The 13124-nt window shown below is 54.9% G+C and overlaps 1 protein-coding gene across 1 annotated transcript; it reads right to left on the reverse strand.

The window, feature by feature from the left end:
• Positions 1 to 6164: 6164 nt before the first annotated feature.
• Positions 6165 to 9243, reverse strand: TPBGL (trophoblast glycoprotein like). Its single transcript, XM_045892821.3, has one exon. It carries the CDS (start codon positions 8890 to 8892, stop codon positions 7720 to 7722), a length of 1173 nt encoding a protein of 390 aa, XP_045748777.1. The 5' UTR covers positions 8893 to 9243; the 3' UTR covers positions 6165 to 7719.
• Between the last annotated feature and the right edge of the window lie 3881 nt (positions 9244 to 13124).

Below are 13124 nucleotides of genomic sequence, written 5' to 3' on the forward strand. Positions count from 1 at the left end.
TGAGGGTGTGGAGACTGGAACACTCAACACTACTGGTGGGAATGCGAAGTGTATGGACACTTTGGAGAACAGTCTGGCAGTTTCCTATAGATTTAAACATACTTACATAAGATTTAGCAGTTCTACTCCCCAAAGAAATGAAAAGTTATGTTCTCACAAAAATCTGTATGTGAACATTAATTTATTATAAAATTTATTTATTTGTAAAAAAATTTTATTGTAAAAAACTGGAAACAACCCAAATGTTCTTCAGCTAGAGTGAACGGACTATTGTACAGCCATACCATGGAATCCTACTCCGCAATAAAAATGAAAAACTAGCAATATCCACAAAAACATGAATCCTAAATACGTTACACTAAGTGAAGGAAGACAGACTTGTCAAAGGACAAATATGTATGATTCTATTTATATGACATCTGGAAAAGGCAAAACTATGAGGACAGAAAACAGACCACTCGTTGCCAGTGGCTGGGGTTGAGGGAGGGTTGGCTAAAAGGGACTACAGGAGGGATTTTGGGGGGTGATGGAACTGTTCCATATCTTGATTGTCAAAATCAACTGTAAGCCCAAAAGAGTGGATTTTACTTTATGTAAATATGTATCTCAATAAAAAAGCAAAAAAGAAAGTAAACAATTTATATCACAGACTACAAACAATATTTACTGGGCACGTGCCCTTTGCTGGAGTTTATGCTGGACCCTGAAGACACAAAGATAAATAAGATAATCCCTTTAAGGAGCTCACAGATTCACAGGAGGATAAGGCATGACAACAAAGGTTTGGAATTGCTGTTGAGGGATACTGGAGATGGGGTTGACATGTCCTCATGGCATGCCATGAGAGCACTAAGGAGGGGTCATCATGTTTAATGGGGGTGAGTGAGATGGGGAATAAGGCAGGCTTCTTAGAGGAGGAATTGCTTCAACTGAGTTTTGAAGGCTGAGAAGGAGTTAGGCAGGTGAGGGGAGGCTATGGACATTGGCCAGAACTGATCTCCCATCTGATATCTGAATATTCAGTCTCAGCACCTTTGCAACCACTGTTTCTGCTGCTTGGACTGATAGATCCTACATCCTTCAGGGTAAGCCACTTTCTCAGATGGGTCTGCCTGACTACCCTGGTCAAAAACATCCTTCCCCATCTCTTCTTATGAGGGAAATAAACCTCTGTTTCTGTTTATTTCCCTCATAAGAAGCGTCTTGCTTATTTATGGTATAAGCACGTGGGCTCTGGGTTCTACACCCAATTTGGCTTCTTAGTGTGACCCTGAGCAAATCATTCACATTTATGTGCCTTGACTTCTTTATTTCTAAGTAGGAATAATAACTACTTTGTAGAATTGTCATCAGCCTAAAATGGGTTAATATATATAAAGTGCCTAGAACAACCCCCAGGTTCTTCCTAGCACAGTGCTTAGCACATGGCACTTTATAAAATACTTGTTGAACAGATTGTGACTAAATGAAAGAAGAAACTTTCCCATGCTCACCAGCAGATAGCGCATGTATGCAAGAAAAATTAAAACTGGTTCCGCTCCGACACAAATTGGCCAACAGATGTCGCTGCAGCTCTCTGGGTAAAGGAACCAAGACCTGTGACAGGCTGAGCCAGGGTCCCACGTTACCCAGGTAGGACCCTGGACAAGTATTCCAAATGGAGGGTCAGAAAGTTGTAACTGTACTAAAAAGCCAAAGCTGAGAAGCTAAGGCTAAATTATGTTGTACACGATAACATATTCTATAGCTGCCTTTTCTTTCCGTTTTCTCACTTTTATCAAATAGTAACAAGGTGCTGGCCATGCAGGCATCTTATATAACCACAACCTCAGTTCAGTGAGGTGGGAGGTTATGGGAATCAAAGGGAGTGGGCATGTGAGTGCAGCAGAAGGAGCCCATGAGCCCTGTGTGATGTTTCTTCCCTGGTGCTGTGGATCTCTGTGGGGCAGGGACAGTGCTCATAAATCTTCTGTGCCCCAGGACTGGGGATCACCCAAAAGGACACTGGACCCGGCCTCTGAAGGGAACTTCTGATCTGGTGTGGACAACGGGCCAGAAAACCAATCTATACAAATAAAGGTCTGGGGGGTACAGTGATGGGAAGGAGAGGAGGGGTTAGGACAGCAGAGGGGACTCAAGCTGTCCCGATGCTCTCTGCATAGGGAAGGCATCTCAAGCAGAGAGTACTACGTGAGCAAAATACGGGGCCTGGGATCACTGGGCTCAGTTACTAAAATCGAAGTAGTTCAGTGTAGCTGGAGAATGGTGTTCAAGTAGGTGTTTAGCATGGCTCGAGGATAAGGTCAAGGATTGGGAGTGTATTATTATTAGTGTTGGTAGACTAGCTAGTCTAGCAGTCTAGCACTTTTTCTTTTCCCCTCCAGTCTTGTCAAAAGTCACTGGAGTCCAAGGCCCACCAGCCTGCCTGGTACAGTCCTAAATTATTCTTGTCCTGATTTAATTCTTAATAGTGGTCTCCCTCACTCCCCAAAGTTTCCTGGTTTGGTTGGCCCCCTTATTTAGGGGCCCCATGTGTTTCCATTATTACAGTGACTTCATCTTTACTGAGGACAGCTCCAGGATCTGGTCCATCTCATCAGGTGCTCAGCAGAAAGTAGAGGCTCAGGAAGGAGGAGTTTTATATCCGGGGACCACAGAGCTTGGGGTTCCAGCAAACCCCTCTCTCCTCTCAGGGAGGGATAGAGATGCCCCTTCCCGAGGGATGGATGCCCAGCAGGATTTCTGCCCGCAAGAGGTTGAGGCAGGTTTCCGAGGCCTGCTGGAAGCTGCTGATGGAGGCGGAAAAGTCCTCCGCAGCCCTTGGTTGTTGGCTTCCCCCTCCCACTGCCCCCCCATCTCTAGGCCACCATAGGTATTGGTCTGGCTTCAGGAGGCAATGACCAGAGGGATGGAGATACAGGGTGAGGAGATAGGACAGCCCTGCCAGCTACTCAGACCCAGAGCAGGACAGGGATGGCCCTGGGGACATCCTGGGTTCTGGATCTGCTCTGATTCTGGATGGGCTCCTGCACTTCCTGGGCCTCAATTTCCCCATCCGTACTAGGTTAAATATCTGTACTATGAAGGGTTAGTTGGGGTGGTCTGCAAGGGACTAGCCAGCCCCAGGCGAATTGGCTTGAGGCTGCACTGAGGGAGGAGGGGGGGTGGTGAGGGAGGGGTGGGAGGGGTGGAGGAGGGGACTCCAAAGGCTGCCAGGCACATTACCACAGAAATATTAACTGCCCCGTCACTTCTCTCAGTCTGGCAGAGGCCATGTCCATAAATTAGGGCCGTGAGTCTGCCAGACAGAGACTTAATGAAGAAGGAGATGAACTTCAGTGAGAGCAGGCAGTCCCTCTGGAGGTCACAAGTCCCGCCCCAGCCTGGACAAAAGGAGCCTGGAATCAGAGGGGGGCCTGGGGTGTCCATGGACACCCTGGCCTGGGCCAGGAAGTTAGGAGCCGGCTCTGCCATGTTCACTTGCTGAATCCCCAGCACCCAGCACACAGTAGGGGCTCAACCAGTATTTCTGACTGAGGACCAAATGGCGTGGCAGGTCATGGGAAGCTCAGACTGAAACCAGGTCCTCTGGACTCCAGCTGGGCCCTTACCAGTTCCCACAATGGACCTGAGCGGCGTGGGGAGGAAAGGGGCTGCAGAAGTAAAAGGCTTCTCAAGGAGAGAGGGAAGCTCAGCTTTTACAGGGCCACAAACCCTGCGAAGTCTGACATGTTTCTCAAAGTGTGCAGTTTTATGTCTGTCACATTTCCGACAGTTACACACCTTTTCTCTCCCTCTGCTGCTCTTTAAGGGGACATCCCAAATGGAGTTCTTCCCCCCTGGCACTTGGCCCTTGCACCCCCTGCCCACCTCAGACTTCAGCAGCATTAGGAGTAGAGGGGAGGCTGGTCATTCAGAGAGGCTTGGGCGCTGCTAAGAGCATCTGGAGTGGTGGGAGGTATCAGGGTATGAGGGTATCAGGGCAGGGCCAGCCAGACCCCTCCATGTCACCCCTCCCTTTCTCTTCTGGGCTCCTATAGTGGCCACCGCCCTTGTCCCCCTCCCATCTGGGCTCCCATGGGCATGGCTTTGTCTGATTTCAATCTCTGTCTTCATGAGGTCTGGCACAAAAAGGATGGACAGAAGGAAGCAACAAGTAAGAGGCACTGGGCAGCTCTCTTGCTTCCCATATCCCACCTCTCCACTTCCCTGAGTTCTCCTCGAAGGGCAGAGGTCCCCCTAGAGCCTCCCAGTGAAGGACATGGGGAGCACAGATCCATCTCACACACACATCCGCGTACCCAACCCCAGCCATTGGTGGTCTTCTCCCATTCTCAGACTATCAAGATCTTCCTGCCTCCAGTGCTTTGCACAGAGCGGATACTGCTGATCCTTCTGTTCTTCAAAATCCTACTCATCTTTCAAAACTCCACTCACATGGGACTTCCTCTAAGTAGAAGTCTCTCTAGGCTGGGTCAGGGGCCCTTACTCTAACCTCTGTTTCCTGGGACTTCTTTTCTCTAGATCATGATTAAATATGATTCTCCCTGGGTCGTTAGCTTCTCTAGAATTGGCAAAGTTGTACTCAGTAGAGGCTGAATGGCTGGCTGGATTTGCAGAGGAGGCAAGGCTGGGGGCCCGAGGGACCTGTTGATAGTCCCAACAGGCCAAAGGCCACTGATGGGCTGCAAGAAGGGCGGCAGTCCAGAAATGACATTTAATGGGAATTGGTGAATGGCACTAAGGTTAAATATCAACTGGCCTACACTAGGCACTCAATTAGTTGATTTTTGACAACTACTGATTTGGTACTTAGCTTAGCAGCAGCCCTCATATAAAACCCTCAAAGATTTTTGCTGACAACGGACCCACAGCTAACAGCGTATTTTATTTGCCAGGACCTACTGCAGTCTTAGGCTACATCATGAGGGCATGTCTTTGGAACTGGAGAGGCGACCTGTTAGAGACACAGGTCTGTAATCTGTGTTAGAGATACCCTTACGATTTTGTCCCGGAGAACCGGGAGAGCGCCCTCCGAAGGTCATCCACAGATGGGAACACTTCAAGGGAATTTGACCCCTTCCCACAGGGAATGACTGGGAATTTGCTGGGAACAAATAGATACTCCTGCACCACCTCCAACTCTGGGAGGAGCTATGCCGGGTGACGTGCACTCCTGGCCCCAAGGCATAGCTGGGGCCGTCAGGGAGTTCCAGGCCGACTCCTCTGGCAATGAAAGGGATGCTTCCAGGAGGGGAGTGAGTGAGCCCCTCATCGAGAGAGGGTGCCCCTTGCTGAGAGGGCCTAGGAGGCTTCCCACCTTATCTCCGAGGTCCTTTTCAGTGTATAAATGGCCCAAATTCTAGCGTTATGTGGCCCTAAGATTCCCAAATGCCAGAAGTCTAGCCTTCTGCATGTGGTTCTAGGGCTCTGCGAACCTGAATGTGAAATAATCCAGTCTGAGGACCTTGAGGCAGGAGATAAGCCTCTTACCATGGCCCTGGTGGCCCAGAATCCACCTTTCTCCTCGATCCACGTATCTCAAAGGGTCATTTTATCCATATCCACCCCCCACCACTTCTAGGCTGCTGCTTCTCTCAGCCTCTCACGTACCCAAGGTGCAGTTCCTTGTCCTCTCCCCAGGACAGCATAGCATGACACAGGTTATTAAGTGAGTGTCACGTAATTCATCAGGGGGGATGATACCAAAGCAGCAAATAACGATCCCTCCTTTCCTGCCTGAATTAACTGCCTCTGATTCTCTGTAGCTGGATTTCCTGATGGCCTCATCTGATGCTAATGTTTCCAGTCCAACAGCACCTCCCCCACAGCCCCCACCCCTACCACAGTGATGAGGAATGACAGGGTAAAAGGATGTAGAGAAGTGTAGGATTCCACCCTGGCTATGGATAGTCTCCTCTCAGAGGATAAAAGGCAGGCTAGTTTGGAGAGCGATGCAATCCCAGTGGGAAGTCCCTCCATGTGTCTCACCTCAATCCTGCTACACACAGTCAGAGTCTATTTCTTCTCCCATACATCAGGAGAAGACACCAAAGGTCACTGCCTCACCTCAGGGAGGTCCAAAATACCCTCCCAAGTGTCCCCTCCCACCTCCTTCAATGCCCAAGGTCAGCAGGAATGACATGGCACCACTTCCAAGAAGAGAGTATCCGAGATTATTGAAGACTTTATAGAAAACTGCCCAAGGGAGATCCAGATGTCTTGGGTGGGGGTGGGAGGGCAGGCCTCAAGCCAATATGTTGGGGCAGGGGGACTTCCTGTATGCAGAGGCCACACAGGCCAGCCATTCTGCCTGACCTAAGGGATGGGAGTCAGGGAGAGGCAGCCCCCTCCCCACTCACCAATTGTGCTTTGGGATCATGCAGAAGGCAGGGCACTGACACTCTGACCTTAAACAGGATAACTTGTGCCTGAGACAAGAGATGAGGCCCCTCACCTCTTCTAAAAGGCATGGAGGAGGGAGGCATGGCAGCAAGGGATCCCCAGGGGAGAAGAGTCACATGGGTGGGAAAGAGCTTGTGGGCAGCAGCTCCCAGCCCTTCAGAGCCTCCTCCCCTACCCCTCTCTGAGGCCACGATGAATGGGTGACCCCGGTTCTGAGGCCCAACCAACCACTTTGAACCCCTAGGGTTCTCTCCTCCATGGGGATCTGCCAGTATGGTTGGGGCATGCTGGCCCCTGCACCCGTCTTGCAGGCCTGGAGAGCTCATCCTAGGAGGAAAGGGGCGGTGGGCACACCCCAGGAATGGATTCCTCACTGGACCCTGACAGAGTGAGTGCAAGCGATGGGTGTAGGGGGGATAGAGAGCCTAAGACTTGGGCAGGGTGATTAAATTCTGATCAGGGTGAAGAGCTGAGCATTTTGAGATTAGGGACAAGCACTGAGTATTGGGGGATCAGAGCCCCAGTGAGAAAGGCTGAGGATCGGTTCCATACTAAGGCTATCACAGGGTGTGACTGTCCCTGGGATGGGAGACAGATGGAGCTGAGCCCCAAGCCTGGGCCAAGGAAGGGAAGAGCCTGCGCCAGAGCTGGGGTGGGGGGGCAGTATGAAATACATCCCCAGATTGGAGGAGGGTGCCCGACCCTCAGAGCCCTGGGAAGTGGGTGTCTGCAGGATGGGAGGGCTCGGAGCTCCGGGGTGAGAAAAAGGCTCAAAGTTCACAAAAAGCCTTCAGAGGAGTGCTCTGCTTCTGAGACCAGAACGGGATGAGAGGGTCCCTGAGCCCTGGGAAGGGAGTTGAGGTCTCCAAGCTGGAGATGGGAGTCAGTGATGTCTAGGGCGACGTTTCCCACTGAGAGGTCAGGCCTCAAAGCATAGGGTGGTGGAGGCAGTCTTAGGGCTCTCGGATTGAAGGACAAAGTTTCCTGGCCAAGTCTCGAAAGGGGGAGGGTGCTTTTGAGGGTTCAGGAGGGATGTGTCAGAGCCTGAGATGGGCAGGTAGGGTTTCTGGAATCAGAAGAGGGCGTCTCTTGATCTTTGATGGTGAGAGCTCTCAGAGGTTGGGGAGAGGGGGTACAGCTTGGGGCCTCCGGGTGCGGGCGGGGGAATGCCATAATCCAAAGGTCTCAGGCCGGTCAGGGGCAAGTCTCGAAGCCCCCAACTCACGGGTGTCTCATACCCATGGCTTCGGGCCAGGCAATCCCAGTAAAGTCATCAGCTGGCAGGGACAGCCGTCAATCCCCAAGGGGCATCACTCAGAGGCCCGAGCCCGGGGAAGTGGAGCGGGAGCCGGCGGGGGCGACCGGGGCGGGCGCGCGGCGCGGGTCGGCGTCCTGCTCATAACGGTAGTGGTAGCCCTCCATCTGGTCCCGGCAGGCCTCGCGCAAGTTGCGCATCCAGCGCTGGATGCCGCGGCGGTTTAGGTAGAGCACCATGAGGAAGATGAGGCCGATGAGCGCCAGCACCAGCCCAAAGAAGACGTAGGAGGCTTCCAGCTCCGGGCCGGCGAGTTCCACTTCTTCCCCGCGACCGTCGGCGTCGCGGTCGGCGCAGCGCAGCCGCGCCTCGTCCAGGTCCAGGAAAGGCCGGTCCTGCAGCGCTCGCGGGGCGGCGCAGCGCAGGCGCCGCGCGTCAGGTACGCGCTCCGTGGCGTTGCGCAGCCAGGCCAGCAGGGGGCGCGCGGCACAGCCGCAGCGCAGGGGGTTGTCCGCGAGCAGCAAGCGCGGCGCGGGGAGGCCGCCATCGCGCTCGAGCGCGCGCAGCTCCTCGAGACCCAGGCCCCATAGCGCGTTGAGGCGCGCGTCCAGCTGCTCCAGGAGCGGCAGGCGCAGCGCGGCGGGCGGCAGGCGGCTCAGCGCGTTGCCCGCCAGGCCCAGGAGGCGCAGCTCGTCCAGCTGGGCGAGCGCGGCGTCCAGCGCGACCAGCAGCGTGGGGCCGCCTCGCGCCAGCGCGTGGTTGAGCTGCAGCGAGCGCAGCGCGGGCAGCCCGCGGAAGGCGCCGCCGCCCAGGGCGCGCAGCGGGTTGTGGCTCAGGTCGAGCGCCGTCAGGCTGGGCAGCCCGTCGAAGGCGCCGTCCTCCACCACCTCGATGTTGTTGTGCGTGAGGCGCAGCGCGCTCAGGAGCGGCAGGCGCACGCCGCCCGCCGCCGCCGCCTCCTCCCCGTCAGCGTCCCCGCCGGCGAAGGCGGCGGCGCGCAGCACCGTCAGGTTGGCGCCCACGATGGTGAGGTTGCGCGCGTCGGGCGGCACGTCCCGCGGCGGCTGCCGGAGCTCCGCGCCCGACGCGCAGCGCAACAGCAGCTTGGGGCCGCCGAAGCAGTAGCACTGGAAGGGACAGGGTGCGGCGGGCCGGCTCAGCGCCGCCGCCACCAGCAGCAGCCCCGGCAGGAGCGGCCCCCTTTGCTCCGGCTGTCCCGCGCGCGGGGCCATCGCAGCTGCCCCTGCATCCAGCGCCCCGGCCGCCGCGCTCACCAGTGAGTTCGGAGCGCCTCGGGGGCGGGGAGGGGGGCGGGTGGGGCAAGTCCTCGACGCGGAGCGGCGGCGGTCGCGGTCGGTCCGTCCGCTGGTTCTAAAGTCCGAGGAGCCTTCACTTTCCTGGCTGGGGCGAGAGGGGTCAGGCGGGGAGCAGAGCCCCCCGCCCCCCGTACCCTCCTCGCCCTGCGCGCCGGCCTCCGACTTCCGCGGCCGCTCCGGGCTCGGAGCCGAGTGGGCAGGGTTTGTCTCCCCCCTCCCAGCCTCCCGGCCTCCTCCTCCTCCCCCTACGGAGTCTCCGCGCCCTCCTCGCCGAGAGGCGGGGTGGGAGGCTCCCGAGAATCAGGGCTTTCGGCCGCTGCGCTTTCTCTTCTCCCTTCTCCGGCTCCGGGGCTGCTGAGAAGTTTGGCTCTCCCAGGCTCTGACTTGCTTCTCCCTGATCTCCCCCCATTCCCACCCCCCACGTTTCAGCTGGTTCCTTCCTCCTCCCTCTATGGCACGTGTGGGGCGGGGCCGGGCGAGGGATTGCTGGCAGGTGGGTCAGCACCACAGAGCAAGAATTGGGAGGGGAGGACCTTAGGGTTCCCCCTACGAGCACAGGCAAGGATGAGGGGTGGGCTGAGAAAGTTATTCAGCTTTCAGCCTCTTCCTGATCGGTGTGACCAAGGAGAGGGTTGTGCTAGGAGAGACTGGAAAATCCCCAGCCCTGGTTCCCCCCTCAGCAACCCTAGTTACATTAGGCCTGGCTGGGTCACCACTCTTGCAGGTCCTGTGGGACCAGCGTTTTCTCGACCCCACCCTACCCCCACCCAGGGAAGGCAGCACCAACCCCCTCCTCCTTTTCCCCCCCGCTTCTCCCCTCCAACTCACTGGCTGCTCTGCTGGGAGTTCCATCTGATTTCCTCCACCAGGCTGGACTCCTCCCCCAAGCACTCTCCTAGGCCCTAGGACGTGGTGGGTGTGGTGATTCAGCTCTTTGCTGTCCCCTCCCTGCTCCAGCACCTGGGCACCCTGTTAGATTGTTCTGCCAGGTCTCAGGCCCCTGACGTTGTTGGACACCATCGACTGCCCCTCCTCCCCTCCAGGGTATCCCACCTGTAAATGTTGAAAGGGTGGGAGGGTTTGGAGCTCTAGAGATTTGGAGAAGGGGAGCAGATTTTGCAGCATTGAGTGGTAGAGGGGGGGTGGCCTCAGAGGGGGCCAGGGCCTGAGCTGTTTATAGGTTTGTTTTGTTCTGGATTTTTTTTTTTTTTCCTCAGAACTGGGAAGCTCCAGATCTGATTTAAAGAGATATGCTCCTGAGAAGGGAGCACTCCTGGCCTTGGCATGAATTATTCAGGCTGGAGAGGCTGACACTTGATCCACAGGCCATTCTGGTCTCAGCAGAGCTGGTTGGGATAGAGGCTCCACCCTCCCCCCACCCCCCCAAATAAGAATCAGTCGGTCTTTCTCCTGAATTAGGGACAGTTGTTCCGTTGACTTCTTCCCTGAGGTTATATTTAACAGATTGACCAACAGATCAATACCACTTAAGGAGAAGAGGCAGACCCTGCGGTGGCCTGGGTCCCAGGCAAAGACCAACAACCTCACAGGCCAGGTCTCTTGATGCTGGGGTGGGAGGGCGGGGGCTCCTCTCCCCCTTCCTTCCCTCTCCCCCTTCCTTCCCTCTCCCCATCCCTGTCATCACTCCCGGGTATTGGCAGATGAGAACTATAACTTGCACCTGCAGGATTGGACGTATCTACACAGGTGTACATGTAGGTGGCACGTGCATATATGCATGGACATGTAGAGGCACGTGTGACACATGAACAGTTCAAGGTGCATCCACATGTGAGGAAACACAGACTCGTGCTTCCTTGGATGTGCATCCACGTGCATAGGACGGTGTGTACAGGTCTGCCCAGGGTTGCGGGCAGGCTCAGATACGCCTCACACAAGTACCTGCAGGCCATTCATATATGAGCACATGTTAACACAGATTTGAGTCCATCTGGTGTGTGTCCATACATTCATAAGCACATAAATACTTGAACATTCATATTTCTGGGACCATGTATGTTCCTGGGTACATTCTCGGAGGGGCAAGCTTACAGATGCATGCATGCAAGCACATGCATCCAGAGATCGGACAACATACTCTGAGCCCATTCCGGACCTCCACCATGCCTTGGTCTGTACAAGTAACAGGCTGAGATATCGTTTCTCATATGGACACAGGTGCTCAGACAGCCATTGGGGCTGGGCCTCAGCTGCTGTGCTTCCCCGAGCCCTGGCCCACATCAGCTCCAAGCCCCAGCTCTGACATCTCCCTGGTGAGAGGTGCTGGCTCTTCTTCCTATTATGTTTCCAGTACAGGGACTAGCACGAGAGAGTGTGCAGTAAGTGTAGAGGGGTGGGTGGATGGATGGATGAATGAATGAATGGAAAGGTCTCTGCTTTCCTGTCCCACTGCATAGAGCCCCTTCTGCCTTCAGCCTCTGGGGAATCAGACCAACTGCCAAGGCCAGAGCCCCATTTCCAGGGCCCCTTGGTGGCTGGTTCCTGGTGGGCTGATGGCCTCCTTGGGAAAGGGCCGCAGGGCAGCAGGCAGCCTCCATTGGGGGATACTAGACGGGATCGGGCACATTCAGGCTGGTATGGCCATACACTGGCTGGGGGGTACTAGACATCTCGGAGAAAGGAGGCCCAGAGAGAACCTAGAACCATCAGGTATCAGAGAATAAGGCAGTGACTATGTTTTCTAAGTGGGGAGTCTGAGGCCAGAGGGCCAGGGACTTGCCTCAAAGCCAGTGACTGTCAGGGCTTAGCCTAGCCCCAGGCTCCTTGCCCAAGGCATTGTCCAAGGTAGTGGCCGCATCTGAGAAGGGCCAGTGCAGCAGGGAATCTCATCCTGACCCCGGGAAGCTGAAGCCAGCAACAGATGCCAGGGTGGATGTGGTGTGACCTTGAACCACTCTCCACCTCTGGGCTGTCGACTTCTTCTGGAAAGTAGATGGGCTTCTGAAGTCCTATCCTTCCTAGGCTTCTCAGGGCTGTTGTGACAAAGTGAATGGAAAGTACTTTGAAACAAGAAAAGCCATATCACCTAGGGTCTGGGGATCTTCACCATGTGACTGGATGAAACATTGCCCTTTTCTGGGACTAATTAGCTCCCATGTCATTTTGCCCTGTTCCATCTTCCTCCCTCCCCCAGCATAGCAAGTTCATGGTAAATGGTATGAGGAATGAGTCTCTACTTGCTGTCCCTGTGAATGCCTCTACCCAGTTTCCTCCCTACCCTCCCCTCTTTATGCAGATGTTCCCTTCTCTGTTCAGGTTCCCCTGGAACAAAGTCTGTCGGCTATTTAGGGGTCTCTGTTCTCTGGAGGAACTTCCCTCTCCATCTTGTCAGTATTCCGTATGCAGTAGGTGTTCAATAAATGTATGTCCAATTGTGTCTGGGGCTGTGTTCATTCTCTGATGCATCCAGTGGAAGTATCTTTGCTCAGATTGTTTGCCTCACTAGGGGGATGCTCTCTCCCCTTGACTGTTTCTTCGGCCCAGCCCACTGATCCTCAGGGCTCGGCTTGAGTTCTGTCCCTTCCAGGAAGCCTTCATGGCTCCTTCTCTCTCCTTTGAATTTCACTTAGCAACCAGAAGGCTGGAGCTCCTCTGAGCCCCCTAACTCAGCACCTGGGGCTCAGGACTGGTCTGGTCTCCTGTGTTGTCAGCTCAGAGCTCAGCATGGAGAAGGCACCAGGGAACATTTATTGGATGAAATAATGATTTAAAAATCTCTGGCTTGCTCCTCTCATCTCTGTGAGGCAGGCTAGGTGAGGAGCCCCCATCTGCACTTTATACCAGGAGACAGCTTCCCAGAAAGGTGAAGTGTTTTCCTCAAGGTTGCACAGCCGACTGAGACCCAGTCCTGACAGTAGCTCAGGTTTCCTGCTCATCTTCTATGCTGCAGCCCTCCCCATTCTAGGCCCTCTCTCTGGAGAGTGTGACTGGGTCAGGTCCCAGGGGACCCTGTGGGCAAAGAGCTCAGGCCCTCAGGGTTGCCTTAGGACTCAGCAAGCGAGTCACCGCAGCCCACTCAAGCAGAGTGATTGACCTTTGCTGGGTTGAGAATCCCCCCTATGTCAATTACACTAGACCCCCCCTTTTTTTTTAAGAGCACACACTTACAAGCAGGGGTGCAGAGAGAG

This window comes from Mirounga angustirostris, unplaced genomic scaffold (genome assembly GCF_029215605.1).
Source record: "Mirounga angustirostris isolate CCGP_5_RB_7025 unplaced genomic scaffold, mMirAng1.0.hap1 SCAF_13, whole genome shotgun sequence".
In the NCBI taxonomy this organism is placed as follows: domain Eukaryota; kingdom Metazoa; phylum Chordata; class Mammalia; order Carnivora; family Phocidae; genus Mirounga; species Mirounga angustirostris.

Bases quoted from the DNA above. Each gene is read 5' to 3' on its own strand.
- TPBGL (XM_045892821.3), bottom strand. From the start codon at position 8,892: ATGGCCCCGCGCGCGGGACAGCCGGAGCAAAGGGGGCCGCTCCTGCCG.